We start from the raw sequence: 27,744 nt of genomic DNA on the forward strand, positions 1-27,744 counted from the left end.
AAGGTTGCATTGAATGGTGCTAAAAGTTCAAGGGCTTTCAAACCTGTTTTTTTATTTTCACATTAAAATTGTTCGAGAGGGTCATAGTGAATGAGTTTAATAGGTTGCATTGTATGAGGTTACTGACTACTATTTTCAACAACATATATGTCTTTAATTTTATTGTTAAAAGCTTCAATCGTTATTTGTGATATTTTATTAATTAAATTTACTTTTCCACCCTAAAACTGTGTTTGGAACACAAAAAGTGGAGAGAAAATAAAAGAAAATAAAAGATGCAACTTTTCTCTTTTTTAGACACCCATGGAAAATGAGAGAGAAAATTGAAGAAAAATATAGTTTCTTATATTTGGATACATACGAAAAGTGGAAAAGATAAGAAAATTAATAATATTTAAAAAGATTTATGATTAAAATTTTCTGGCAAATTTATATTTCTTTTATTTTCTCTCCAAATTTCATATTTTTATGATTTTTTATCTATGTTGTCTCTTATTTTATTTCCTTTCAATGATTCTCTACTACCAAAAAAAAAAAAAAACTTGCTCCTCCATTTTATTTTATTTATGTGAGAGTGGTTTCGTCCACTTTTGTAAGCGGTAGTTTTACGCACCTAACAGATCGGTTTTTTGGGTGTATTGGCTAGCCGCTGTCATGGTATTAAAGTTGGGCACGCTGCGTCCTGCATTTGAATCCCGTAAGAGGCGGTCAAGAATGGGTAGAGTGAGTGTCAGAGTAGTTTCTTCTACTCTTGTAGGCGGTAGTTTTTCGCACCTAACAGATCGGTTTTTTGGGTGTATTAACTAGCCGTTGTCACCAAATAGGTTAAAAGAGAAGATGGACATATTTCATAATTTGAACAAGATAAATTTTTCTAATGTACTTACAAGCAGATTTGCTCGATATATATGTAACTACCTTTAAATTTATCAAAATCCACTAATAATGCATGACATTACCATTAAGGGTGGTTAAGTTGAAATTGAATTTTTTAAAATCCAAATTTAACATCAAATTCGAATTCAAATTCTAGAACCTGATCCCAAAAATATCTTGTAAGAAAACTGTATGCTTGAGCCATATTCGCTGCAAGGTATAGTTCAATCTATCGTTCATTTAATATTAAAAATTATAAAAAATATAAATATATTATTTTTATTTTTAAAATAATACAAAATTTTAAATTTATTTATTTTAAATATATATATTTTTTGTTTAAAAATATAAATTAATGAAGTTGGATTAAAATCGGATTGGGTTATATTTGAGTTAAATTTAATAAAAAAATTCTTGAATCTCTATCACTGCCTCTCCCAGATGTTTTCAGTTCAAGTCCCTTCTGGTTACCGAACGAAACCGGACTCTCACGAGTGCACCACGATCACCGTAATCGAACCCGCGCGAAGAGCCCACGTGTGTTTCCTTCACTGACTGCCACTGCGTCCTCCTCGCCTACGTGCGTGCGGCGACAAGCATCCTAGATTCCTGATTCAAGAGTCTTTCTTTACTCGTTGCTTTCTCCTCTGGAACAAAATCTAGAACGGAAAAGCTTTCCAAAATAAAAAAGGACCAGATGTAAAAAGGGCTACGCCCACAGTTCGATCGAAAGCTCGTCGCTTGCTGTGCAATTGGCTGCCACTCCGATACTGCGTGTAGCCTCTGGTGTTTCGATCTGAAGTCCTCTTCATGGCGATGTCTCGATTTGCTTTCGGTGCCTCTAAGCTTCTTTCTCCTCTTTCTGCTCTGCAACTCCGCCAAGTTAGTTCTTTTTCTTTCTAAATGACCTCCGTCTTATTTTTGTTGTTAGTGTTATTTAATATTGCAGTATTTAGATTATGGCTTTTTTACGTTTTAAAATAATGACGGAGTTCCTCCCCTCTCTGTGTGGCCAGATGAGCATGGATACCCAAAGTGCTGCTGTTCGCTTGAGGGAATCTGGGCTTCTACGAACTCAGGGACTTATCGGCTCAAAATGGGCCGAGTCTTACGATGGGAAGTCTATAAAGGTTCCAACATACAGGATTATGTTCTCTGTTGTGTCTTTCATTGATTTTTGCCTTCTCTTTTGATAATCTGGTTTGTGAGTGGCTGTAATTCTTGTGATGATAGGTGCATAACCCTGCAACTGGTGATGTAGTCGCTAGCGTCCCGTGCATGGGTGCTAAAGAGACGAGTGATGCCATTTCTTCAGCTTATGATGCTTTCCAAAGTACGAAACAGTCCTTACTAATGAATGTTTATTGCTTTTAAGTAAACAATTATTATGTTTATTCAAATATTATTGAGTTACTTGTTGGAGGCAACTCTTACGAAGTCAGATTCTACATTCTTGAGTACTTGTATGAAGACATAAACTTCTTTTTCTCTGCTACACTATCAGTTAAGTTTTGGGCAAAATAAAATAACTAAGTGAAATATAAAAACACAAATCTTCCTTTTAACTATATACATAAAGTAAACAAAGTTTTTATAGTCATAGTGAATATGGTGGTCGTTGGTACTTTGGATTCAGATGTGCTAAATAATAGCCCGTTGTTGGTATTTTGGTTTTTTGGATATTTAAATAGTGAGAAACATGATAATCGCTGGCTGAGTGAAATACATTTTGAAAGGAGATGGTGCACTAAGTTATTTCATCTTTGTCTTTTTTGTGCAGCTTGGAGCAAACTCACTGCATCTGAGAGAAGCAAGTGTTTAAGGAAATGGTTAGTGAAATTTTAACCATGTCAATAATAATCGTTATTATTAGGTATCATCTTGGAGAGAAATTTGTACGTTTAAACCTTTTCTTTTGTTATCTTACTGTTTCAAGTCAATTAGGATAACTTGTTTTGCAACAAGGTAGTTCTATTGTGGAGGAAAACCTTCGACCTAGGTTTGTTTGTACTTAATCTTCCCTTTTAATCTATTTACACACTTCTTCTTCTTAAAAAAAAAGGTAGTTCTATTGACTTGGAACTTCGAGTGACAGTTTTCTCTTTGTGAGATCTAATATATTTAATTATATACTTTAATCCATCTAATATTCTAATGATGATTTTTTAGAATAGTCTATCTAAAGTAAACAAAGTTTTTTTTTATTTCAATCCATTTTATTCAGTTTGTCTTTAATGAAAAATGGATCTAGGGTGCCTTTACATAATTTTCTACTTGGCTTTGATTTTCCTTATTCTTATTCTCACCCAGTAGTAGTTTGTTCATTTGTTTTAAGATAAATAATTTTTTTTTCTGCCTTTCAGTTGTCATGTGTATAGAAGACAAGTACAAATAAAATGCCGTGGAAGCATGTATGATGGCCATGCTTGTGGTCATCCTTTTCTGTCTGTAGCTAAATGACTCAATACAACTAGAGCTAGGATCATTGGTGGAGGTGCAGCTACTATGATGTTTCTACTGATCCCAGCTAGATCTTCATAAAAATTAGATGCCTTTGCTTGTAAAATGCTATTAGTCTGTGTGATGGTTACAATTTTGGCAATGCACCCCACCTGTTTTTTCTGCCACTAACACATAATTCATAAGTCTAGACATATAGGATCGGCACTAACAATGGGGAAACAATTAAGGCATTATTTTGATTAATTGTTTATTTATTTTGGGTGAGTGATTAGTAGCTTGAAAATGCAGTGAAGCTCACATATTTCTTTTAAGTATTGGTTACCTAAAATTTATAGTTGTGAGTCCCTTCCATGTTATGTAGCACTCTTTACCTTTGTGTTGTCTTTAGAGGACTTAAGTTTCTTTCATATCCGAAATTCGTGAGAGAAGACAAAAGCATTTTAATCTGAGAATCTAGGACAGCTGTAGATATAGCTGTTCAGATTTCATGATTCAATGTACTAAGGTTTGCTTTTGGCATGACCAACAAACTTGCTAAATAGGGATCCTCCCTCCGACACCTTGTTGTGAATCTAGTTTCTCCCTCTTGGCCTTGTAATCCTTTGCTTGTTTTTAAAGTTTTACACCATTTCCTAAAAAGAAATAAGATATAACTGGTTTTTTTGAGCTATCTGAGGGTAGAATAAGTGGTGGAGCCAGAAAATTTTGATAGAGGAGCGCAAATCATACTAAGGAGAAAGAGAGAGTAGGGACCGAAAGATGCCCGAGGTTGAGAGATAGGGTGTGAGGTCCCGGTAGACTGGGGACAAGAAGTCATTCCTTCGAAATTTGGGGGACACTTTGTCTATCAGTTGAGATCGCTCTGCTTGGAATAGAAGGAGATGACTCAAAGCAAGGAGTTAGGGATGGAACCTTTCATCATCTCTACCTTTTGATATGGGTGATGGGAGTGTAATATTGTCCATATGAGGTAGAAAATGGTTCTATCAAGGATATACATTCCAAAAACTACTGATTATGGTTTTAGGTGGTAGAAATTTTTAGATGCCCTAGCCAGTTTTTTCCAAGGGAGGAGCAATCCTCTTGTAATGCTATGTTGGAGAGACCTGCTTCCAAATCCCAAAAATTGAGCCAACACTTCCACTATGGCCGATTGTGGGTGTGTGGTGCAAGAAGTCACTATTACAGTAATAAGAGAACTTCAGTGACTCAACCCACCATTTATCTTCTCAGATTTTGGACAAGGGGTGTGCTAAATATATCAACAATGTGGTTGTTGAGCTCAATTGGAGTTCTCGCAGACTACATGATCTAGCATCCTTGATCGCATATTGTTGAATTTCTGGAAAGAGAAAAATATCACTGACTTCATATAATTTGAGTACAATAAACCTCTATTTATAATAGAGGAAATTAGTAAAATCCAATTATACTTAAACTACCTTTGTCCCAATTACACCCAAAGTCTAACACTTAAAGATAAGTCCTAGTTTAATTAAACAACTGAACATAAATAGAAGATTAAAATAACTAAAACACCTTTTAACTGAAACTCTTCTGTGTGACCTCTTCCTGTGAGAACTGTAAGACCACCATATTAATTTTGGCTCTGTGAGACTTCCTGCTGTGAGAGTCATGAAAAACTTTTCCATATCTGCTTTTCAACATGTTAAGAAATAGTCCCATATGGATTAGTGAGTACAAAGATCTTGAGTTTATTAGTTGGGAAAGAGGTTTCCTACGTTGGCTAGTTATTTTGGGATGGGCCTTGGACCCAACTTCACATGGTATCAGAGCAGGTACTCATATGTGGGCCTACACCTAAACTATCCACTTGTAGAGCCACAAAAAGAGGGCCTACACCTAAACTATTCACTGTTAGAGCCACAAAAGAGGGCCTACACCTAAACTATCAACTTGCATAGCCACAAAAGAGGACCTACACCGAAACTATCAACTTGTAGAGCCACAAAAGAGGGCCTACACCTAAACTATCAACTTATAGAGCCACAAAACAGGGCCTACACTTAAACTATCAACTTGCATAGTCACAAAAGAGGGCCTACACCTAAACTATCCACTTGTAGAGCCACAAAAGAGGGCCTACATGTGAGGGGGAGTGTTAAGGAATAGTCCCACATGGATTAGTGAGTATAAAGATCTTGAGCTTATTAGTTGGGAAAGAGGTTTCCTAAGTTGGCTAGTCATTTTGGGATGGGCTTTGGACCCAACTTCACACAACACATACAATTGGAAGTTTTTGTATATTTGACATGTATTACTCCTAGGGCATAAATGATTTGTTTTCTTAACCATGAATGATGATTGCCTGCAATTTCTCTCCTCGTAGTCTGATTTTTTAGATACTGTAAAAATTTAAGATTGTGGAGTCGAAGAGAGGAGAGAAGGAAGGGAGAAAGCAGAGAAAGGAGAAAAGCTTGAGTCTTTGTAAATTAAAAAAATGCCCTTAAACTATCAAACCTTATCTCCTTATATCTCCCATTCTATGTCCTATGTTCATGGAACTTGAACCATAGATACAATTTAACATGTGGAACAAGATTACATAGAAGAATAAATACATTGATGTGATGAAATGACCAAAATACCCAGACTTGTTTTCTAACACTTTCCCTCAAGCTGGAGCGTATATCTCTAAGAGGCCCAACTTGTTACAGATAACCAAAAATTCAGTCTTTCCCAGCATCTTAGTAAACACATCTCCAAGTTGATTTCCAGATCGAACAAATGCGGTGATTGACTCCTTCTTCATCATGTCATCCCAAATAAAGTGATAGTCTACCTCTATGTGTTTTATCCTCTCATAGAAGACTAGATTACTAGCAATAAAGATAGCTGCTTGATTGTCATAGACCATGGTCATAAGTTCATTTTGGTAGAAGCCTAATCCTTGTGAGACAGATCTCACCCACATTAACTCAATGACAGTGTGAGCTATTGCCCTATACTCACTTGGTGCATTGACTCTCTTCTCTAGGCCATTTCACCAACATTAGTGAGGATCAGATGCGTTCAAATTAGTTACATGTTGTTAATGTATCTCAAGGAACAGCGCCATTAATCATGGAATGGTCTTGCCCAACTCCTGAAGTGTTGAAGTTAAACATTGATAGCTCATCCATTTCACCAACATTAGTGAGGATCAGATGCGTTCAAATTAGTTACATGTTGTTAATGTATCTCAAGGAAGAGCGCCATTAATCATGGAATGGTCTTGCCCAACTCCTGAAGTGTTGAAGTTAAACATTGATAGCTCATCTTTGGGTGACTCAGAGTATGTCAGGTTTGGTGGCGTATTCAGAAATGCAATGGTGAAATCTTTCTACCTTTGGGGGTCTTGGCTGGCATGCTGATTCCATCACTGCAGAGCTCCTTGCTGTTCACAAGGGCCTTTCATATTTTTCACAGCAGTTATCGGGGTTTTCTTCATGTAGAAAGGGATTCTAAAAGTGTCATTAGTTGGTGCTTTAGGAAAAAAACCCCTTGATGGCGTTATTCGTAGACAATTTATGAAATCCAAGATGTTAGTCCTAACTATGTTTGTAATTGGGCTCACATTTTGAGATCTGCTAATGGTGTACCTGATGAGTTAACTAAAGAAGGGGTTTCTCTCCAATCCTTTGTTGTATGAGGGTTCCTCTCTTAATTGTTTTCTTTTGCGCTTGGGAATATACAACACCTTTTCTCAAAATTTTTTTGGAGCTCTGAGTGGAGATAGTCAAGTTTCAAATGGGACGGTTTTTAATAGATTCTGTTTTATTATGTTACTTAATGTCCTCTGTGGAAGGCTTCTTATAAAAAGATGATCCTTGGTCCTCAAAAATAATTTGGATGAAGGATTAAACAACAAAGGTGCATTTTTTTTCGTTATAGAGCTTGTAAACCTGTTTTCTGAAGCAAATGTGCCTCAATGGTCTATTCTTCACATGCTTCTTGAAGGTATGATTTATTGATTTCACACAAGGAGGATCTTGGACTTCTTATAACAATGGAGCAAGGGAAACCTTTAAAGGAGGCCTTGGGTGAGGTATTTTTATATGATCCTTTCCTATGCATATTTTGTCATTTCAACTTCAAGTCATTTCAATCCAGGTATATTGTGAGATTTAAATCTACAGGTTGCTTACGGCGCTGGTTTTATCGAGTTTTATTCAGAGGAGGCAAAGCGTGTTTATGGTGATATAGTTCCCCCTACATTAGGGGATCGTCGGCTACTTGTTTTGAAACAGGCAAGCAATAACATGCATACTTCTCATTAACTAATTTAATCTTGTTGTGCACTTTTTTCTTGTTGTTTTTTTTTTTCTTTCAAATTTCTTAGTGTATTGAAGAGTTATGGGTGAATACCCATATTAACTTGGTCTTGTGAATGTTGATAATCTTGTTTTAGCTCCTACGGGCAGTTTAGATTTGGCAAAAATATTGGACCTCCGCCATGACCTCTGACATTGAGATTAAAACTGGTAATTAGGTCAGAAGAATTATCTCCCTTTGGTGGCTCTTTAACAGCAGAACAAAGTGCAGGCTCTGCCCTCAACAAACCAGGACATGTCTATTCGTAAGATTGTGATGTAGAACTGGCCAAAATTTGAGATTTAACTGAATCATGTTTGGTTAATGGCTCTATACAAACTAACAACCTGAAGTGCTTCTCTTTGCTTCTCCAAGGTCTTCTCATCTGCCACCAGCAGGTGACAATAAGAGTTCCTGCCACATGCTGACTAATCACCCTGCTGCATCATAAAAGCCTTCATGTACAATCATAAATCCTCAACATATTATCATCTTATGAGAACCACTTTTGCAAAGTAGTCCATATCCCCCAAGTAGTCTTGTTAAAGCCCACTTGGTTAAGAATTTTGTGCTTTCATACTGTTCAATAGCACTGCCATAACAGTGTTATTGTCTCTCCAATTCTTCTGCATGAGTTGTAGGAGGCTCATCATCTACAAATTTCAACTTCTTCTTCGAACTAAGAAAAAATTGAACAGCTTATGCCCAAACTACATAATTCATATTATTCAACTAAACCGTGGTAATTTGAGAAATACGACTGTCCCTTTCATCAACTTTTGCAGGCTTCACACCACTTGATTCAGCCATAATTCAAGTTGCTACATGTGAGAAATATACTATGCCACTTAAGAAGCCACAAATGAGAAATAACTAGACACCAGTAGACAAAACAGTATCAAACTTGGTGTATGAATCGAACTTTAACTTATCAGCTGCTAGTAGGGCTGATGCACACAGTCACATATTAATAAAGAGACAATTTTTAGTCTGAAAATCACTCTCACTGATGCTTATTTATCAGTGAGAGGGTAGGTAGGCACTGAATTATATCATAAGATCATAGCCAGGCACTAGTCATTACTCGTAAGAAAAACAGAACCCGGAGAGTTGCAGCTATCAAAGCAACAACCTGGATAGGCTGTAGGAATAAGAAAGAAGAATAGGGAAAGGAAAATTTTGAGTTTTTTGGGTTGAGCTCGGTTCCATCCCAAAATGACTAGCCACTTTGGAGGCCTGTTGCTCAACTATATAACCTATTAACTTTTTTTCATTTTCCAATGTGGGATTTTTTTCTATTCAATAGAAAAGAAGGGGAAATATTGAAGAAGATCATACTTGATGTAGTTGTTTACTGCTCTGATACTGTGTTGAGAGAGAATACACCAGGTTGAAGAAGATCGAAGAAGAGAAAGAGGGAAGAGATGCTGCAGCAGTCACAGACGGCCATAATTCTCCATAATCTATAGTTAGGTCATTATCTGACCTTAAAACAATATATGAGGGCTATGATTGTTGTGCCCTTAATGACTTAGCTCTCCAAAAAAGAAAAACAATTAAAAGACATGTATACCCTTGGCAAAATTATAAACATAAAAATGGTATTAATCACAGAGATACTCCAAACTCTACTACCTCTCATCAAGTATAAAGGTTGGATTTTCACAAGCTTCTGGGACCCACTCAAGCTGTAGTAATTCATGGGTATAAAAATAAGAACACCTTCAAGAGAGTGGACCAATGTTGAAATCCATTAAAAAATTTCTTTTGTTTCTCCTTTTTTATTTATGTTTGATGCCAAAACTCTAGCCTCAGTCAAGGACATGGTTACAAGTTTAAGCTTGGATAATTGCTACCGAGCCTAGGTTTGTAACCAATTGCTATCAGGGAATTGATGGTCCAAGTGTTTTTGCTGTTGGATTGAGTTGCTGTTTGGCAAAGTAAAAGTTTGACGTCCTTTCTGTTTATGTTTGGAAACATTTGCTTAGGGGGCCATAGCCTTGCCAATCTTCTCAGTTTTCTCTAAGTTTGATTGAAGACAACAATTTTTCTGCATTTGTGCCACTACTGGTTCAATGTTGGGGGTGACAAGTACCTTCTTCAAGGTGACTTCAAGTCTTCTCAAGAAACATTGCAGAAACTGTTTGACGCAGCTCAACCCCACTCCAAGGCCATTCCAAGTCTTCCTGAAAGCATTGTTGCTCTTAGGCACCCTCAAGGCAACCCCATCCTTGAGGCGACTCAACAAATACTGGATCATTCTTTGGTGCTCACAACCTAGACCCAGATGGAGAGGAAAAGAGCCAATTGAGCCATTACATCCTTGATGGATGGGATGATCATGTCTATGGATGGGCGTATGGCCAGAGTCAACCAATTTGAGGCCAATTTGATGGAACTTCAGGTGCCTCAACAAACTCTTTCAAAATGAGTGAGAAAGCTGGTGGTCAGCCAAAGAGAGATGAAAGTGAGACTGAATCGGAAGTTTAACCTGATTTTGGCATGCTTGGGATTGATACCTCAGGTTGAGGTAGAAGATGTCAAACTCAAAGATACTTAGTTTGGGGAAGTTCTGGCTTATAGAGCTTGAAACATGAAGCTTCAGTTGGGGGAGTGTGCAGCCAAGGTTGGCAATGCTTGACTTTTGGAAATCCCAAAATCCTTGAAAAGTTTCTATAATTTCTCAAAATTCCAAAATTTTGAGAAGCGTTTCCATAAATTCTCTGGAATGAAATCAGAGATAGTGATGGAATCATTTTTTCTGCTCGATATGGTGAAACCGTTCATTTCTGTGAGAAAAGTGAGAAAACCTGATCAAACAATCACGTAGGGTCATGTAATTTGTATAGGCACTAAAGAGAGATTGCAGAAATTACTTATTGCTTATCTTGATCTCTCGGTAACAGTCAACAGAGATACATGATGGGATAAATAGGCGCTTTACAAAGCAGGGAACAATAAAAAAATATAAATGAGAATGTTATTGTTGAGTCCCTTTTGTACAAAAAAAAAATTCTGAAGAGGAAATTGAAGCTTGAACAATGAAGACAGTTTCTTGCTGTGTTTCCAACTATAATAAACTTAATATGGCCTCCTCTTTTTGCTGTCAGATCGGTTAATTTCTGCTGTTCTTGTTTTCCTTTACAATAGTTGATTGAAGGAAGGTAGGTCTTCTATTTTTCATTTCTTTTTCCAGATTGAAGATATTATTTTTTTCCAATTTGATCATCAATATGAGTAGCAATAAATTCTTCATTGGTTTAGTTCCTTATGAATATGCATTATTATTGTGTAGTTGAGGCTGCTAAAATTTTAAAGATAAAGTTGAGTTTCGACTGAAATGTGGGTTATCCAACTTGACTTTGAGATTTTTGGATTTGAAGTTCAAGGAGTTGAGCTGAAATTGCAAGTGTTGTTTTGTAGCTAGAAGCTAACATGCGAAAAAATCACTAATATACTATTCTTAACAATGAGATAGAGAAATGAAGCTGCTTCACAACTAAAAGCAAAATTGTATTTTTCTTCTAATCTAGATCCAAGGTTACATAAAAAAAGAGCTTTTTTAGGACTAATTTTTCTATGTACAGTTGTACTACTTGCCGAACAAAGAATTTCAGCAGCTAATAAGTCAAAATAGCCAACGATAGATTTACTATCTTTAAGATTTTCTTAAAGTGATTATTATTATTAACTTTCTAAGAAAAGACACGTTTCATTAAAAGCCTGTTAAAAGGTACCCATGCGTGTAGGGGTGTCATGATTGGTAAATAAGGAGAACTTTTATAAAGATGGCATAGAATTGTAATTATGCAAAATGGTGTATGTCCTCTTATGTCTTTTTCCTTTTTAAGCATGTAGCCCTAAGGGCATTGTAGTCATTGTAAACACCTTCACACAATTACAACCTCAAGGCTTTGGGTAGAGCATTCAAGCCTCTTTTCTTGGCTCAAATATGTTCTTACACCTCTTTCTTTTCCTTTTTTTCTCCTTTGGTTTTTTCTCTCTTCTCTCCCTAAAGCTAAAGTTCCTCTCTTCTCTCCTTCCTTTCAAATTTTTTGTGTTTATGTGTTGGCCCTAAAAATCAGCATGGTATCAGAGCGGGCAAATATCTGACATGCAAAAGGAGAAGATGGAGATGAAAGGGGGGAAGAAGAAGAAGAATAAAAAGCAAAAGAAAAAGAAAAAAGAGGAGTTTCTCGTTTTTCCTTTAGTCTTCTTTCTAAATTACTGTTTTTCATTGATGCTTCACTCTCCTACTGTATGTTTCATATAGCAAATTATACACCGTTGGAAAGATCGTTGAGTCTAGTTTCCAACTCAAAAAGAATCATTGAAATCAAATTTTTCTAGAAAGAGAAATCGACATTTGAAGCAACAAAGGTTAAGCAACACAAAATTTTCGTGTAGCAGCAGAAATACCAACATGATAGAGAATTTATTTTGAGAATTATATCTCAAAAAAAGTTATGTGAGTCTACTTTCTATCCTAATAAACCGTTTCTCAATCTGATCTTTCTAGAGAGAGATATCCACATTGAAAGAATCAGAGGTCATGCTGGTATCCTGTTGGATGCGAAAACCCAAATTTAAGCCAAATTTTTTATTTCACTTTTGAGTTGCTAATGTTGGCTAAGTTTCCTATTTGTTTTCAAACTCTAGTCAAGATTTTACCAACTTGAGCATCTTTCCTTCATTAAAACATTTCTTTCTTTGATCTCACATCACATTAATTTTTGTAAGAGAAGTCTTTCCCCGTATGAGTTTGGTTTCCTTTTTGACAAAGTATGAAAATTTTGAAATAGAAAGTCTTGTTTTCTCATTCGAAATTCCAAATATTAGTGTCATAAAACATCCCTTATTCCAAAATTTATCTCTTGAATATTTCTTTCCAAATTGGTCAAGTTGTGTTAAAAAGTATTTGCCTTATATGAGAAGTTTATGTTTAAAAAGTTTTTATTATTATGTTTAATCTCAAAACTTTTTTATTAAATATATTTTTTAAAGTTTTCTCAATCATCATGTTTTTTTTTTGAAATGATGCTGCTTTTTATTAAGACAAAAGATCAAGAGAGCATATTACAAAGGAGGGAAGCCTTCCCAAACAATGAGAGATTGCTAGGAAGTTCCGAATTTTGCCAATTTATCAGCCAAAGAGTTGGTTGATCTAGGAATGAGATTCCAATTATAATGTGTAGAAGATACAATGTCAGCAATACTATCAGTGATGGGCCAGTGGCGCCAAGGGGGGAAGCTGTCTTTGGAACACCAACTAATAACCGTCTTCGAGTCTCCTTCAATGATTAACTTGCCATGGAGATGATCCCTAAAGATTTGGAGGCCGAACAACAGAGCACTAACTTCAGCAGTATTAGAATCAGCAATGCCCATCGGACCAGCATAAGAAAGATAGGGTTTCCATTGTGACCTCTGAACACACTACCTGCTTTAGCTGGCCCAGGACACTCAATCATCACGTTGATAGAGGTATTTTTTTAATCTGCCTCTTGAGTCAAACTTGGTCTCCCCCCAAAAGTCATACTTGGTCTAATTTGTTAAATTAATTTAATTCTACCATTATAGTCTCTCCTAGTTTTTCAAAAAAGAAAAAGAAAGTTCACATTCTAGATTTGTTTGGAAGTATGTGTGTTGCATAGTCACCTTCTTCTAATTGAAGTTATTTCCCTCTTGTATTTCTTTAGTTTACCATCTTGTGTTTTTACCCACTACCTAAAAAGTATAAAAGTATGCCCAACATCCAGCATGAGTTGAGTCTTTTATTCATCACTCAAGGGATGATTTGTGTTTAAGCTACTCTTAAAAAGTGAGTAGTTTCTTTGTTGTGGTCTAATGTTGGGCTGTTTTTTCGCCATTGAAATTTAGTGGAGTATGTTTTAGATTATGATCGTTTTGACTGGTGTATGAAGTTTTTTTTTTTTTTTTTTTTGAAAAAGATGTATTAATAAAACGAGAGAAAATTACAAACATTGGGGGAGCAAGTCCCTTACAACCAGTGATTGTAGGTTAGCTCCCTGCTTGGCAAGCACATCTGTTGCCGAATTAGCGGATCTTGGAATGCGAGTCCAAATACAAGAAACAATTGAGGTAATTTCTAAATTTTTTCGAAAGGTATCCCAATGCCGCCACGGGGGAGGGGAAGCACTCTTACGCCATCCGATAACCACTTTTGAGTCTCCTTCGATATGAAGAGGACCGCTGCAATTGTCTTTGAAGATGCGGAGACCGGAGAGGAGGCCATGTAGCTCTGCAGATGTAGAGTCGGATATGCCTAGAGGGCCGACATAAGAGAAAAGCTGATTGTCGGAATGGTTTGAAATAACTCCTCTGAATCCCGAAATCCATGGATTACCAAGAGACGAGCCGTCAAAGTTTTGGTGTATGAAGCTTTGTCGTACAACTAGGAGTGATTTTTCTTCTCTGACCATTATGTTGTGCAAGCTGGGTTTCTTGGTAAAGAACAGAGAGATCCCGAGCTTGAGGTAACCAATAATGAAGAATTCCATGTGTTGCAATAATAAAATTTTATGTGGCTAGAATATCCGAGTAAGGGGAGAACAAAATGAAAGCAAAATGTAAACTAGAGCATAATAAATCTAAGCAAGGCAATTATTTTTTTTTTTTTAAGCACACAAGTTGCTTGACCAAGATTATTTGCAAGTGAAGTTACAAACACCTGTTTGAGATGGAGTGTTAAAAGGTACCCACGTGTGTAAGGTGATATGACTAGTAAATAAGGAGAACTTTCATAGAGATGACATATAATTGTAATTATGATCGTATCCTCGCGGGCGCAAAAAGTCGATTTTTCAAAATTTTATGTGGCTAGAATATCCGAGTAAGGGGAGAACAAAATGAAAGCAAAATGTAAACTAGAGCATAATAAATCTAAGCAAGGCAATTATTTTTTTTTTAAGCACACAAGTTGCTTGACCAAGATTATTTGCAAGTGAAGTTACAAACACCTGTTTGAGATGGAGTGTTAAAAGGTACCCACGTGTGTAGGGTGATATGACTAGTAAATAAGGAGAACTTTCATAGAGACGACATATAATTGTAATTATGATCGTATCCTCGCGAGCGCAAAAAGTCGATTTTTCAAAATTTTCGGTACTTTTTCAAAAAAATTGTAATTATGCAAGCTGGTGTATGTCTTCTTATGTCTTTTTTCTTTTGAAGCATGTAGCCTTATGGGCATTGCAGTTATTGTAAACACCTTCACACAATTATAAATACAACCTCAAGGAATGGGTAGAGCATTCAAACCTCTACCTCTTGGCTCAAATTTGTCCTTGCTCCTCTCTTCTTTCTCTCCCTTGGTTTCTTCTCTCCCCTCTCTTTAGAGCTAAAGTTCCTCTCTTCTCTCCTTCCCTTTAGATCTCTTGTGTTTATCTAAATGCTTTCGAAAAAAAAAAAACTCTCCTAATAGGGATTGTTAAAAATACTTTAAAAGAATCATGTAGATTTTTCTTTGGGAAGGGACTGTTGTAGGGTTCAAGCATCATCTGGTAAATTGGGCCGAGGTTTGCTAGCTTGAAAATAATGGTGGTCTGGACATAAGGACCATTCGTCATATAAACCGGGCTCTCCTGTCTAAGTGGTGTTGGAGATTGAACACTTGTCAGAATCTTCCTTGGGTCAATCTGGTGGCTAAAAGAATGGGGTATATGGATGGCTTTTGGTTCTTTGGGGCAGGATCTCCTAATCGCATTTCTACTGTTTGGAGATTATATTTTAGAATTTTGTTCACTTTGCTCAAAATGTTCGTCTTTACACTGGTGATAGTATTATCTTCCGATTTTGTCTTGACAAATGGCTGCTTAGTGAGCCTCTGAAGACCTCCTCCCCTCAGCTCTAATATGTGGCCAGAACTTAGAATGCTGCTGGCTAACTTCATCACCAACAACAATCTGCAGAATACAAATTGGAGTTCCTACTTCCACAGAGACTAAATGATGTCAAAGCTGTTGATTTTAGTAACCTTACCCTCCTCATTAATCAGTATTACATCAAGCAGTCCAGTGCTGATAGGATGATCTAGTGCCCCAGTCCAGATGGGAAATTCTCTTTTGGCTTCTTGCTATAGCCTGTTATCATTGCTTGGCAACATGACTCATTTTGCAGCTACTGCTTAGACCCTTTCTACCCCTCCAAAAGTCCAATTCTGCATTTGAAGTGCGTTACATGACGAGATTATTGTGAAGTTGGGTCCAAGGCCTATCCCAAAATGACTAGCCAATTTAGGAAGCCTCTTTTCCAACTAATAAACTCAAGACCTTTATACTCACTAATCCATATGAGACTATTCCTTAACACTCCCCCTCACGTGTAGGCTCTCTTTTGTGGCTCTACAAGTGGATAATTTGGGTTGAGGCCCACATATGAGTACCTGCTTTGATACCATGTGAAGTTGGGGGTCCTAGGCTCATCCCAAAATAACTAGCCAACTTATGAAGCCTCTTTCCCAACTAATAAACTCAAGATCTTTGTACTCACTAATCCATGTGGGACTATTCCTTAACATGACTAAAGCCAACCTTATTTGTAGGAGACCCTCATTCCTTGCCTGATTTGCCTTTTCTGTGCCCATACGGAGGAGATGACTGATCACTTATCCAATGCAAATTTTCTTGGCGAATTTGGAGTTTCTTCTTCAAGTTCTTTGATATCTTGCTTTACATCCCAACTCACTTGGTGGCCTAATCAGCATGGATCTTCCTTATTCCCTTCTTTGGAAAAACAATGCTCAAGGCTTGCCTTGCTTTCATCCCCTAGGGAGGAACCAACAGCAATTTCAGCAAGTTTCTCTCTGGAAGGGTGTTGATTAACCGGCTTCTTAACCCTATTGGCCTTTTTTTTTAATTGATGCTGTTTTTTTATTAAGACAAAAGCTCAAAAGAGCAAATTACAAAGGAGGAAAGCCTTTCCAAACAATGAGAGATTGCTGGGAAGTTCCGAATTTAGCCAATTTATTAGCCAAAGAGTTGGCTGATCTAGGAATGAGATTCCAATTACAATGGATAGAAGATACAATGTCAACAATACGATCTGTGGTAGGCCAGTGGCACCTAGGGGGGGAGCTGTGTCAACAATCTCTTGGCTAGCCTTGCTAGAGTTTTTTGAAGATACTTGTTGCAATTACCTCAAAAGGAACTAGGTGTAGGTTGCTACCGTCCCTTGGCATTTGAAATCCCTCCCTTGGTGGTCTAGGCTCCTGTATTGAGCTGCATCAAGCTCAACTTTGATGACTCCTCGCTTGGTAATCTCTATTGGCACCAGGTGGCTTTTCTAGAGGGGAGGAGTGAATTTGAAATTAAAGCAATTGTAATATAAAATATGCACGCACCACAATGAATACAAAGATGTTTTATTCGGAATGTTCCCATAGTGGCATTCATTGCCCAAGAACCCTTAATTGGGAAATTTCACTAATTAACTCTATTAGCTAAAATTTACATAAAAGATATTCCAACTCTCTTTTAAGCCACGTGTATGCTGATTACAATAATCTTTCCTAAGATTTAGCTTGATTCTATCTCTAGCAAACTCGTCTATCTAGAATTAAAGGTCTTAGATCAACCTATGAATTAGAAATATAAAAATACAAAAGAAAAAAAACTTACACTCTTTGTATTCGGTGGAGAGAACCTTCTCCTTTGGAATCTCCAAATCTCCAACTTTGAAGCACGAGTAGAAATGAATTTGGAGCTTGATTTAATGAAGTGCAAGGAGAAATTTAAGAGAGATGAGAATTTTGCAAAGTAATTGGCTCTTTTTGTCGCAAAAATGGACTTTGAAATGAAATTTAAGTGTTGAATGCTTTGAATAAGGTAGGTTTGACAATAAATGCTCAATAACATCTCTAAGGCATGTTTGGTGGGGTATTTATAGCTTCACTAAGCCAAATTAGCCGTTTACAAAAAACTGACAACTCAATGATCGATCAATGTAAAGTAATGACCGATCAATCGTGTGTTATGGTTATATTTTTGTCAGACCATAAGCTGATTTAATCGATCAATGCTTGTTTGGTAGATTAGACATTTTAAGTTGATTGATCAGTCCACCTAGATTGATCGGTCTGTCTACCTAGATAGATCGAGCAATCTACCTAGATTGATTGATAATCCATTAATCCTATTGGCTATGCAAAACCATGTATGATTGATCAATGACTTATGTTTTATCGATCATGCATTGTGTCCCTCATAGGCATGCTTTTGTGTGATCGATCATGCATTGTGGCCCTCATAGGCATGCTTTTGTGTGATCGATCAATACAATTGGTATGGTCGATCATTTTTATAATTTTTCAATGCTCCGATAAGATTGATCGATTAGTCCAAGGGGATCGATTGATCAGTCCAAGGGGATCAATTGATCATGCTTTATAGCACATTCTAGGCAAGTTATGTCTGATCTATCAATCACACTTATTAATTGATTATGCTTTATATTTACAACCAATGCAGATTTTGGATGATCGATCATTGGCAGACTATGATTGATCTTTGATAGACTATGATCGATCAGGTCAAAGCCAGGTTTCTAATCTAGGCTTCAAAGCATGATAAATGTTTGTCCTAAGTGATTCTTTGAAAGTTGGGCATGCATCGGTAAAACATGTTATGAATGCAAAATATCCTATAGCTCCAAATATTCATTTGTACCTCAATTTTGAAGATTTGGGACTGCTCTCTTATGGATAGAGTTCTTGAGATTTTCTAGAAAAATTGGACTCTAAACTTCCATTCTAAAGTCTAGCAGAAGTCTCAAAGGAGGAGGTCTCACAGAAGAGTCTCAGTTAAAGGTGTTTTACTTATGTTAGTCTTCTATTTTTGTTCAGTTATTCAATTGCTCTAGGATTTATCTTCTCTTGTTTAACTTTGGGTGTAATTGAGACAAGGGTAGTTTAATTGTATTTGGATTCTACTTAGTTTCCTCTATTATAAATAGAGACTCACTGTACTCATATTACAACAAGTTAGCGAAATATTTATCTTTTTTTAGAAATTACTTTGGGTGAATTGAATTTCCTTTTCTCTTGGAGTCCTAGTTTTTTAGGTAAATTTCTCTTCTAATCAAAGATTTTTGGTTAGTTATAATCATTCCATGATGTGTTCATTCAAGGTATGCATATCCTGCTTGGTTGTTGTTTTCAATTTTTAAGTTCTTGTTAGTTGGTTGTGTATCTTCCGCATTGTCATCTCTAATATATTGTGGTCACCCCAAAAAGTTATATTTGGTCAAATTTATTAAGTTCTACCGTTATAGTCTCCCCTAATTTTTTTTAAAGGTTACATTCAAAATTCGTTTGGAAGTATGAGTGTTGCATAGTCGCCTCATTGCGAGTAAAGTTATTGCCCCAAAAAAGTTATATTGGGTCAAATTTATTAAGTTCTACTGTTATAGTCTCCCCTATTTTTTTTTTTTTTAAAGGTTACATTCTGGATGCGTTTGGAAGTATGTGAGTAGCATAGTCGCCTCTTTCCGATTAAAGTTATTTTCCTCTAGTATTTCTTCAGTTTATCATCTTGTGTTTTTATTTTAGAGGAATTCCTAGCCCACTACCCTAATAAGTATAGGAGTTGTGTTTGAGCTACTGCTAAAAAGTCAGTAGTCTCTTTGTTGGTGCTATAAATTGGGGCATTTTTCTGCCTTTGAAATTGAGCAAAGTGTATTTTAGACTATGACCATTTTGATTGGTTTATGGAGCTTTGTCGTGCAACTAAGAGTGATTTTCTTTTCACATATTGTCTTTTGTCCAAATTGGGTTTCTTTGTCTTTTTTATCCCTAGTTTGAGAGGAGGAGGGGGGGGGGGGTAGTTGAAGAAGAAGTACAAGAAATAGATATGTTGTTCCACATATTGTGAATTTTTATGTGAGCAAAATATTTAAGAAAGGGAGAGAAAAAAAGATGAAAATTTTACATCTATGAAAAAATTTTTAACCCATGAAGATTGAAGACCAATAATCATTTACATTTCAAGTTGAAGTTATAAACTTTTAGTTTTAGGGGGAGTGTTGAAGAGCAGTTATGGAAGAGTTTTACATGACTTTCACAACAAGAAGTCTCACAGAGCCAGAATTAACATGGTAGAGTCTTACAAGAGTCTCATAGGGGGAGTTCTCACGAAAGAATCTCAGTTAAAAATGTTTTAGTTATATTAGTCTTTTATTTATGTTCAATTATTCAATTATTCAATTATTTATCTTCTAGTGTTTAACTTTGGTTGTAACTGGGACAAAAATAGTTTAATTGTAATTGGATTCTACTTATTTTCCTTTGTTATAGATAGATGCTCATTGTACTCAAATTCAACAACTTAGTGAAATACTTATCTTTTCCAAAAATTCAATATGCTAAATTTGCAATTGTTTGTTCGATTAAGTTTTATTATCATTAAAATATGGATGAGATTCAACTCTCGGTCAACAATCTCGACATCTTTGGGCGTTGGGGGAGACTCTAACATTTTTGCTTCCCCCTTGGTGCCTTTGATTCGACCTTTGTAGAGCTTTGGCCACTCAGACATGGCTTGCTGGTCTTTTGGAGCAGATTTCAAGGACAACTTACGTTGATAGGGATTATACTAATGTAATCGCTTGGTGCTTTGGTGCCAAAGACCCCCTTGGCAGCTTAGCATTTTTTTTTTTTTTTATGAAGTGTGATTTTATTAAGAGAGCAAAAAAGAGGAGCTAACTCCTAACAACAAGAGATTGCAAGGAGGCTCCTTGCTTGGCTAAAGCATCAACCACAAAATTTACTGATCTCGGAATGAGAGACCAAAAATAGTCAAAAAGATTGACAATATCCAAAATTTTAAAAAAGGCATCCCAATGGCGCCACAGAGACAAACATACATTCTTACACCAGCTGATCACAACTTGGAGTCTCCCTCGATCAGGCTTGGCCCGGAGCAATGATCACGAAAAACACGAAGCCCATTAAGAAGGCTTTGAAGCTCGGCCGTTGTGGAGTTCGCAATATCGAGAGGGCTGAAGAAGAAGACGATCTGGTTCCCAAGAGAATCACGAATCATGCCGCCGAAACCCGATAAGCCAGGGTTACCGAGAAGATCTGTCAAAATTCAACTTAAGGGACACTAGCAGGTGGCGGGGTCCAGTCACAGATAACGGGGGGCTTCGAAGAAGTGTGGAGCTGGGCAATGCACCTCCAATTATTTCTGATGGATGATCCCGAGAAGGGGGAGAAGGCTTGTTGAGAGTGAAGCCAAGTAGCAATATTGCTTGAGATGGTTTCAATGACCCTATCTTGAGTGCTGAATTTGGCATTGAATCTCCTTTGATTGCGTTCTAGCTAAACACTCCAGGGGATGAATGTAGAGAAGGCAGAGATCATCAATTTTCCAAGATCGGGGATTGGAGTCCCTACAAGCATTCGGCAGGTGGCGGCCAAGTCCTTTAGGAAGCAAAGATGGAGCCCAATTTTGCTAAGTATCGACGTCCTAATCCCCCTGGAGAATGTGCACAATAGAAGCAGGTGACTAACATTTTCTTCATTTGCATGGCAGAAAGGGCAGATGGGGTCTACTCCAAGCTGGCCACGAATACATCTTGTTGTTTGTAAATGGGCCATGTCCATAACTCTGCCAATTGTATTGTTGATGCTTTTGATAGGGAGGGGGCCTCTCTTCAATCTCTCATTGTGAGAACCAATCCCACCTTTTGATGTTTCTTGCCTTCACGCTGTTTCAATAAAACTGCGCTTTCCTCAAAATAACAAGGGACTGTTGAACACTCTGCATCTATTCGAGTTTTTTTAGAAAACAACTATTAAAGGTAGATAGTTGCTGACTTTTCATTTAAAGACTACTAAAATTGAGTACTTTCCCAAAACTATAAATTTCCAAAAATAGAAAAACATTAGTCGTGGTCTTTAGGTCACTTTTTATATTTTTTTTTCCGTTACTCTTCCTTTTATGTAGTCGGAATTGTTTAGATGATTTTCTCTATGTATTCCTCAGCTTTTTCTTCCTTATTGATGCATGTACTACATCAGTAGTTTATTATGTATTTTGCTGTTTTTATTCTGCAGCCCGTTGGTGTTGTGGGAGCAATTACTCCCTGGAACTTTCCTTTAGCCATGATCACTAGGAAGGTTTGTCACTTCTTTAATCTGGTTTAGTCTTTGGATTTTCAAGCATATGGAGTAAACTCAAAAATGATGCTCTTCAGGTGGGTCCTGCTTTGGCATGTGGCTGCACAGTTGTTATTAAACCATCTGAGCTTACACCTTTGACAGCATTAGCTGCAGCGGAGCTTGCTCTTCAAGCAGGAATTCCACCAGTAATGGCTCACTTTCTTTTTGTTTCAAGAATTTTTGTAATTGTCATTGATCATCTTTTGCTTTCAATGTAATTTGGTTGTGATATATCTAACTTGCTTTTTCGTTGTGATTGCCTCTTCTCTACTCTAATTTAGAATATCCGTCATGATAATTCTTTCCTTGTTTGTTACTTTCCAGGGTGTGATTAACGTGGTAATGGGTAATGCCTCTGACATTGGAGACACTCTATTAGCAAGTCCACAGGTTTTTCCTTAATTTTTATATATTTCAATATGTCATCTTTGAATAATTCTACTCTGTAGAATATGACTGAGCATATGATGAAGATTTTTTAAATTATTCCATTTTGTATTATTTTTTTGGTAATGTTGCCAAAATTTGTCTCAGGTTAGAAAGATCACCTTCACAGGTTCAACAGCTGTTGGAAAGAAGTTGATGGCCGGTGCTTCAGGAACTGTTAAGAAGGCAAAGCACATTAACTCTTAACAAAACCTTGAAAAGCGATCTTTTGTTACTATTCTGATTTTTTATTTTAAGTGAATGTTATTTTATTTAAGAAACATTCCTGATACGCAAATGTCTAATGATTCACAGTATTTATCTTAAGTACTACTAAAAACTATTGGCTTCAGAAGAAACATCATTTATTTTTAATTCCTTTGAGTTTGTGTTAACCAGGTCTCATTGGAACTTGGTGGAAATGCACCTTGCATTATCTTTGATGATGCAGACTTGGATGTAGCAGTGAAAGGCTGTGTAAGCGATAATTTTCTTCATAAACTTCAATGCTAGATTGAGGATCTAATTCCTGTTTTGCTTGAGTGGGAAATATTAGTATTAAGGATTGTGAATGGAAGTTTGTTTTGTTCACCATCACTTGCAACCGCACTCTTAGATCAGCATAGTATCACAGATTCATTAGCTAGAGCCGGTTTCTCCTGACAATGTTTAATTGTGGGAATATCCTACCTTTGGACTAGTGTTATTCCTTCTGTATCATTTGTTGCTACTTATTGTTTTATGTATTTACTAGAGATGATGCAATTGGCCTCTTTGGCCCCATTGTACCTTCGTTTTCTTTTATAAATCTCTTTCTCATTATTCTCCTGAGATAGAAACGTGATAGTGACATCTTTGGTACTTATCCACATGACTTTTTACTTATATGTTACTTATTTTTTGTTGAATTTCACAACTTTGTAAGTTTTAATTTTCTGAGGTCAATAGATACAAGAGAGACTTTAGCTGCTAGAGGTAAAGAATGGCAATGACGTCAACTTTTATGCTTTCCATTGAACTTTTCACCCTTTTAGTTTTAACTTTATTTCTAAATAAATGCAGCATTACAAGTAATCATTTGAACATCACAGGTTAGTAACGAAAGGACCAGAAGAGTTAAAGATGATGTACCATGTGTTAGTGGGAACAATCCCACATGGGATAATTCAAGAAATGTCTAACTGAGTATAGACCTCCTAATTTCGGCTAGTTATTTTGGATGGACCTAAACCCAATCTTAAACATGGCATTAAAGTAGGACATCTGCCTTATTGGACCCAGTTTGTACCCCATTGAATTTGTACCCTGTTTGTGTTTTTCACATATGAAGCATATTCCTTTTGAGTAGACCTGGATGAGAGGGGGATATTAGTGGGAGTAATCTCAAATGGGTTAATATTATGAAAAAGTCTTATAGTTTTTTTTTGGAAATACATTTCCCAAGTTCGGCTAGTCATTTTGGGATGAACCTGAATCTGAATCCAACTTTCACGGTATGTAATTTTACAAAAAACTCTTTATTCTATATTAACCTTATTTTTGTGTTAGTATGTTATTGCAATTTCTTGAACAATAAGGGTATTAAATATGTCTCTATGCTAAACTTCTTAACTAGACATTTTTGACCTGGCAAGTTTTTTAATTCCTCTTCAACTTTATTTCCAATAAATAAGAATCAAAACAACCAAATGTATTAAGGTAATTAAGTATCATTTAGAGAAACACGTTGGTCTCACCAAAACCTGCCTCCACTGAAAATCTGTGGGGCATTCTATAATGAAATCCGATTCTGCTCTGTAGTTTAGATCTCACAATCCCTGATTCATTGAGGGAAGGTTGGGTCAAGTGTTGTTTTGCCCAAGATGTTGAATCTCTACTCTTGCATTGCATCTGGGGTTTCTGTAGTGGAATTTGTTGGGAATTGCTCTGCAGGTTAGACGCCACCTCTGTCCTTGCTTCATTGTGGGAGGGTTAGGTCATGTTCCCTGTTTAGCCTAAGCTGTTACCATCCCTACTATTAGTGTTGCATCTGGGATTTTCTATGTGGGTTCTGTTTGCTCATTTGAGGTATTCCTTCTTGTTATCTTTAACAAAATCACTATTAAAAAAATCCATTTAAAAAAAAAAACAACGTTATCCTAACCTAGTATGATGACAGCCACAACTATTATAGACTTGTCTACTATGCTCCCATGGCTCTTCTTCTTTATATTGAAACAGCTTTTGATGGTACAAATCTAGTTTTTAGTTTATGGTTGATGCACTTTGGAGATATGAGACCAATGACGCCATGGAGGGCTCAAGAGAGAAGAGCCACCCCCTTACAGATTTGGTTATATTACCATCACATGATTGATTGTAAACCTTGTTTGGTTAGTTACTATCATATGACAGATTATAAACCATGTTTGGTTGATTACCATTGTATGATGGATTATAAACCATGTTTGGTTAATTACTATTATTGATTATAAACCATGTTTATACATGACGTACAAAGCTATGCTTATTTCATGAACTTGGGGTTGGGGGCATAAGTATTGGCTTCTCAAATGAGTGAAATTGATATATTTGTACGGTACAAATTAGCTGATTGTCCTTTTCTTTTTTCGCTACAGCTTGCAGCAAAGTTTCGGAATAGTGGACAAACATGTGTCTGTGCAAACAGAATTTTGGTGCAAGAAGGTTTAATATTTTTTTTTTTTTTTTTGCTTTAACAAAAAGGTCTGGATGGTACAGAATGTTCATTGTTTCTATCCTTTTTCATTTATAGGATTTAGATGAGTCTGTTTCTGTCATATTCTTAAGATCAAGCGGAGCTCTTCAACAACAATTATTCTCATTTTAAATCCCTCCATCCTGATAAAGTTTAATTCTGTTCACTTAGGTGTAATTGTTTGTTGGAGATTAGGTATAGTTGTCAATGTTCTGAAAGATTTTATATTTATCCATTCTTATAGTTCATTTTCATGGTTTGTCTGTCACCTTTTTTGCACTGCTTAAGACTTTGAGAGCCCTTTCAGGTATTTATGAGAAGTTTGCACATGCATTTGTGAATGCCGTTGAACAGCTACAAGTGGGAAATGGCTTATTGGATGGGGTGGTTCAGGTATGCCTCTTTCTGAGATACATGTTTGTAGGACTTTGCGGGGGAAAAAATGTGGGAGAGATTAGGGTTTACACTCTACTCTCTTATTTATTATGAAAACAATAATCAAAACTACATCCATGTTCTTATAATCTATAAACCCCAAGAATCTACTTTCTACTGCAAAGACTTTCCTAGAGCAAAACTACATGAACCCTTTTTTTTGAAGTGGTGATGATTTTATTTCAAGAAAGAAAAAGAAACATTAAGGGAGGCCTTCTCTTACAACGAGGTATTGAAGGGAGGGACCCAACTTAGCACAAGAATCTGCAACCGAATTGGCTGATCTGAAAACATGGGACAAGGTTCAAGGAATAGAGTGTACAAAATCCATAATGTCAAGATAAATCTACCAATGACGCCAGGGTGAGAAGGTGGAGGAGGAACACCAACTAATGACAACCCGAGAACCTCCTTCCAGACTGCTGAAATGATCATGGAATATATGGAGTCCGTGACGAAGCCCGGATAGCTTTGCCGTAGTCGAATCAGCAATGCCAAGAGGGCTTGAGTAGGAAATAATAGCGGTACCACTAGCGTCGAAAATCACCCCGCCAAAGCCCTCCAAACCCTTCCAAACTAGAACATCCAAGAGCGCACTGATCAAAGTTGAGCTTGAAGTGGCCAGCTGGGGGGAGGGAACCCCGAGCAACCATCTAAGGGGATGGGGTGGAAGTAGACATATGAGCAATCACCTTCTAGTTGGTGCAGAGGGGGACACTGAAGAGGTGTTGAAATCCCTTCCAGGAGTGCATCCATGCAGAAATGAGACCTGTGGCAGTACAAGAGACCTCCATTGCCATCTGATAGGTGTGTTCAAATCTCCTAGCATTCCTCTCCTTCTAGAGGCACCAAGGGATGTGGGGCACACAGGTAGATAATAGGAGCTTGCCTAATCTGGGTAGGCGCTTCCCAGAGGGGAAGAGACACAGAGTACTTAGGTCCTAAGGTATACAAAACTGGAGGCCCAAGCTGTTGAGAAGCAATGACCAAACTTGCCAGGTGAAGGAGCATTGCATGAGCAAGTGACAGATAAATTCCTCTTCAATCCTGCAAAAGGGGCAGAGAGGATCTGGCGATGAGTCGCCGTATCAAAGTATGTCAGCAGTAGTAGCTGAATGAGTAGTAGGGGTTCTTGTCCAACCCATGAGGTGCCGGTAGGCCGAGGAGACTGAAAAACTGCCACTGTCATCGGGGAGCCAAATTATCCAGTTAGTCACATGAGTCTGGATGGTGATAGCACCAAGATCATCGATCAAGCTGTAGATGGCAATGGTCTCCTCATTAGAGAGATCATGTCTTAGGTGGAAATCACAAGAGCTATTAACCCAAGCATTAGCAACAGAAAAGGTTGAGACATGTAGTAAGTTGAAGAAGTGGGGGGAAGGCAGAGGCAAGAGGCCTAACTCCTGCCCACCAATCAGTCCAAAAATTGAAACTTGATCCGTTTCCAACAAAAAACCTGTCAGCTGACAGGAGGACCCGGAATAGACGATGAAGTGCTTTCTAGAGGGAGAGAGGTTATGCTTGCTGCTATCAAGAATCCACTTTGCCTCAGTTTGAGGCCACCATCGGTTTCCAGAAAGCCACAAAGTTGGAATTGAGCTTCCAAAACCACTTAAGGAAGAGAGTAGCTCCAATATCCTTAGTGCGTCTAATTCCCAAATTACCCATAGACTTCAGCATACAAACGTCATCCCAGCTTACTAGATGATAATGAAAATCATTGCTAGTTATGCGCCATAAGAATCGCCTTTTGATCATGTCAATGCACCGTCAAATAGAGGCGGGGCAAAGAGCAAAGGAAAGGAAGTAATTGGGTATACCCGCCAAACAAGAGTTAAGAAACATCAACCTGCCAGCTTTAGAGAGGAATCTCCCTTTCGAAGTAGATAAGTGACACTCGAGTCTTTCAATTACCGGGGCCCATAGCCTTTTCTGTGGCCTGTAGTTGATGAGGGGGAGTTCAAGATAAGTAGAAGGGAGAGTCATAATCAAGCAACCCAAAGTGTCAACTATAATCTATAATAAAGGGGGGGGGGGGGGTCAATATGAATTCCTATAATTGTTGTCTTACTATTAATCTTTTGCCCGGTGGCGATCTCAAAAAGGCCATATAGAGCCTTGATATTTTGGATTTGGTCGAGAGTGCCAGTGCCAAAGTAAATAGTATCATCTACAAACTAGAGAATCGGGATGTCAAAGGTACTCTGATTTGAAATGACATCAAGTCATTCAAAGTTGCGGGCTGAGTAGAACATAGAGGACAAATACTTGACAATAATATTGAAGAGTAGTGGGGAGAGGGGATCTCCCTATCGAATGCCACGGGAGCCAT

At 37.2% G+C, this 27,744-nt stretch overlaps 1 protein-coding gene across 3 annotated transcripts in view; it reads left to right on the forward strand.

Annotated features, from left to right (window-relative positions):
- The first annotated feature begins 1,472 nt into the window (after positions 1 to 1,472).
- LOC137934721 (succinate-semialdehyde dehydrogenase, mitochondrial) overlaps positions 1,473 to 27,744 on the forward strand; it is a 44,642-nt gene continuing 18,370 nt past the window's right edge. For all 3 annotated transcript variants that reach the window (XM_068779223.1, XM_068779225.1, XM_068779224.1), the window contains exons 1-13: positions 1,473 to 1,758; positions 1,893 to 2,006; positions 2,110 to 2,209; positions 2,657 to 2,705; positions 7,300 to 7,387; positions 7,479 to 7,589; positions 21,728 to 21,790; positions 21,868 to 21,978; positions 22,157 to 22,222; positions 22,367 to 22,444; positions 22,658 to 22,735; positions 24,877 to 24,943; positions 25,282 to 25,367. In XM_068779223.1, the coding sequence (XP_068635324.1) occupies positions 1,687 to 1,758; positions 1,893 to 2,006; positions 2,110 to 2,209; positions 2,657 to 2,705; positions 7,300 to 7,387; positions 7,479 to 7,589; positions 21,728 to 21,790; positions 21,868 to 21,978; positions 22,157 to 22,222; positions 22,367 to 22,444; positions 22,658 to 22,735; positions 24,877 to 24,943; positions 25,282 to 25,367 (1,083 nt within the window). In that variant the 5' untranslated portion in view covers positions 1,473 to 1,686. The remainder of the gene's footprint in view (positions 1,759 to 1,892; positions 2,007 to 2,109; positions 2,210 to 2,656; positions 2,706 to 7,299; positions 7,388 to 7,478; positions 7,590 to 21,727; positions 21,791 to 21,867; positions 21,979 to 22,156; positions 22,223 to 22,366; positions 22,445 to 22,657; positions 22,736 to 24,876; positions 24,944 to 25,281; positions 25,368 to 27,744) is intronic.

Source organism: Aristolochia californica, unplaced genomic scaffold, assembly GCF_029961685.1.
Source record: "Aristolochia californica isolate CCGP_79_NKW_82.1479 unplaced genomic scaffold, dmAriCali1.0.hap1 SCAF_6, whole genome shotgun sequence".
In the NCBI taxonomy this organism is placed as follows: Eukaryota; Viridiplantae; Streptophyta; class Magnoliopsida; order Piperales; family Aristolochiaceae; genus Aristolochia; species Aristolochia californica.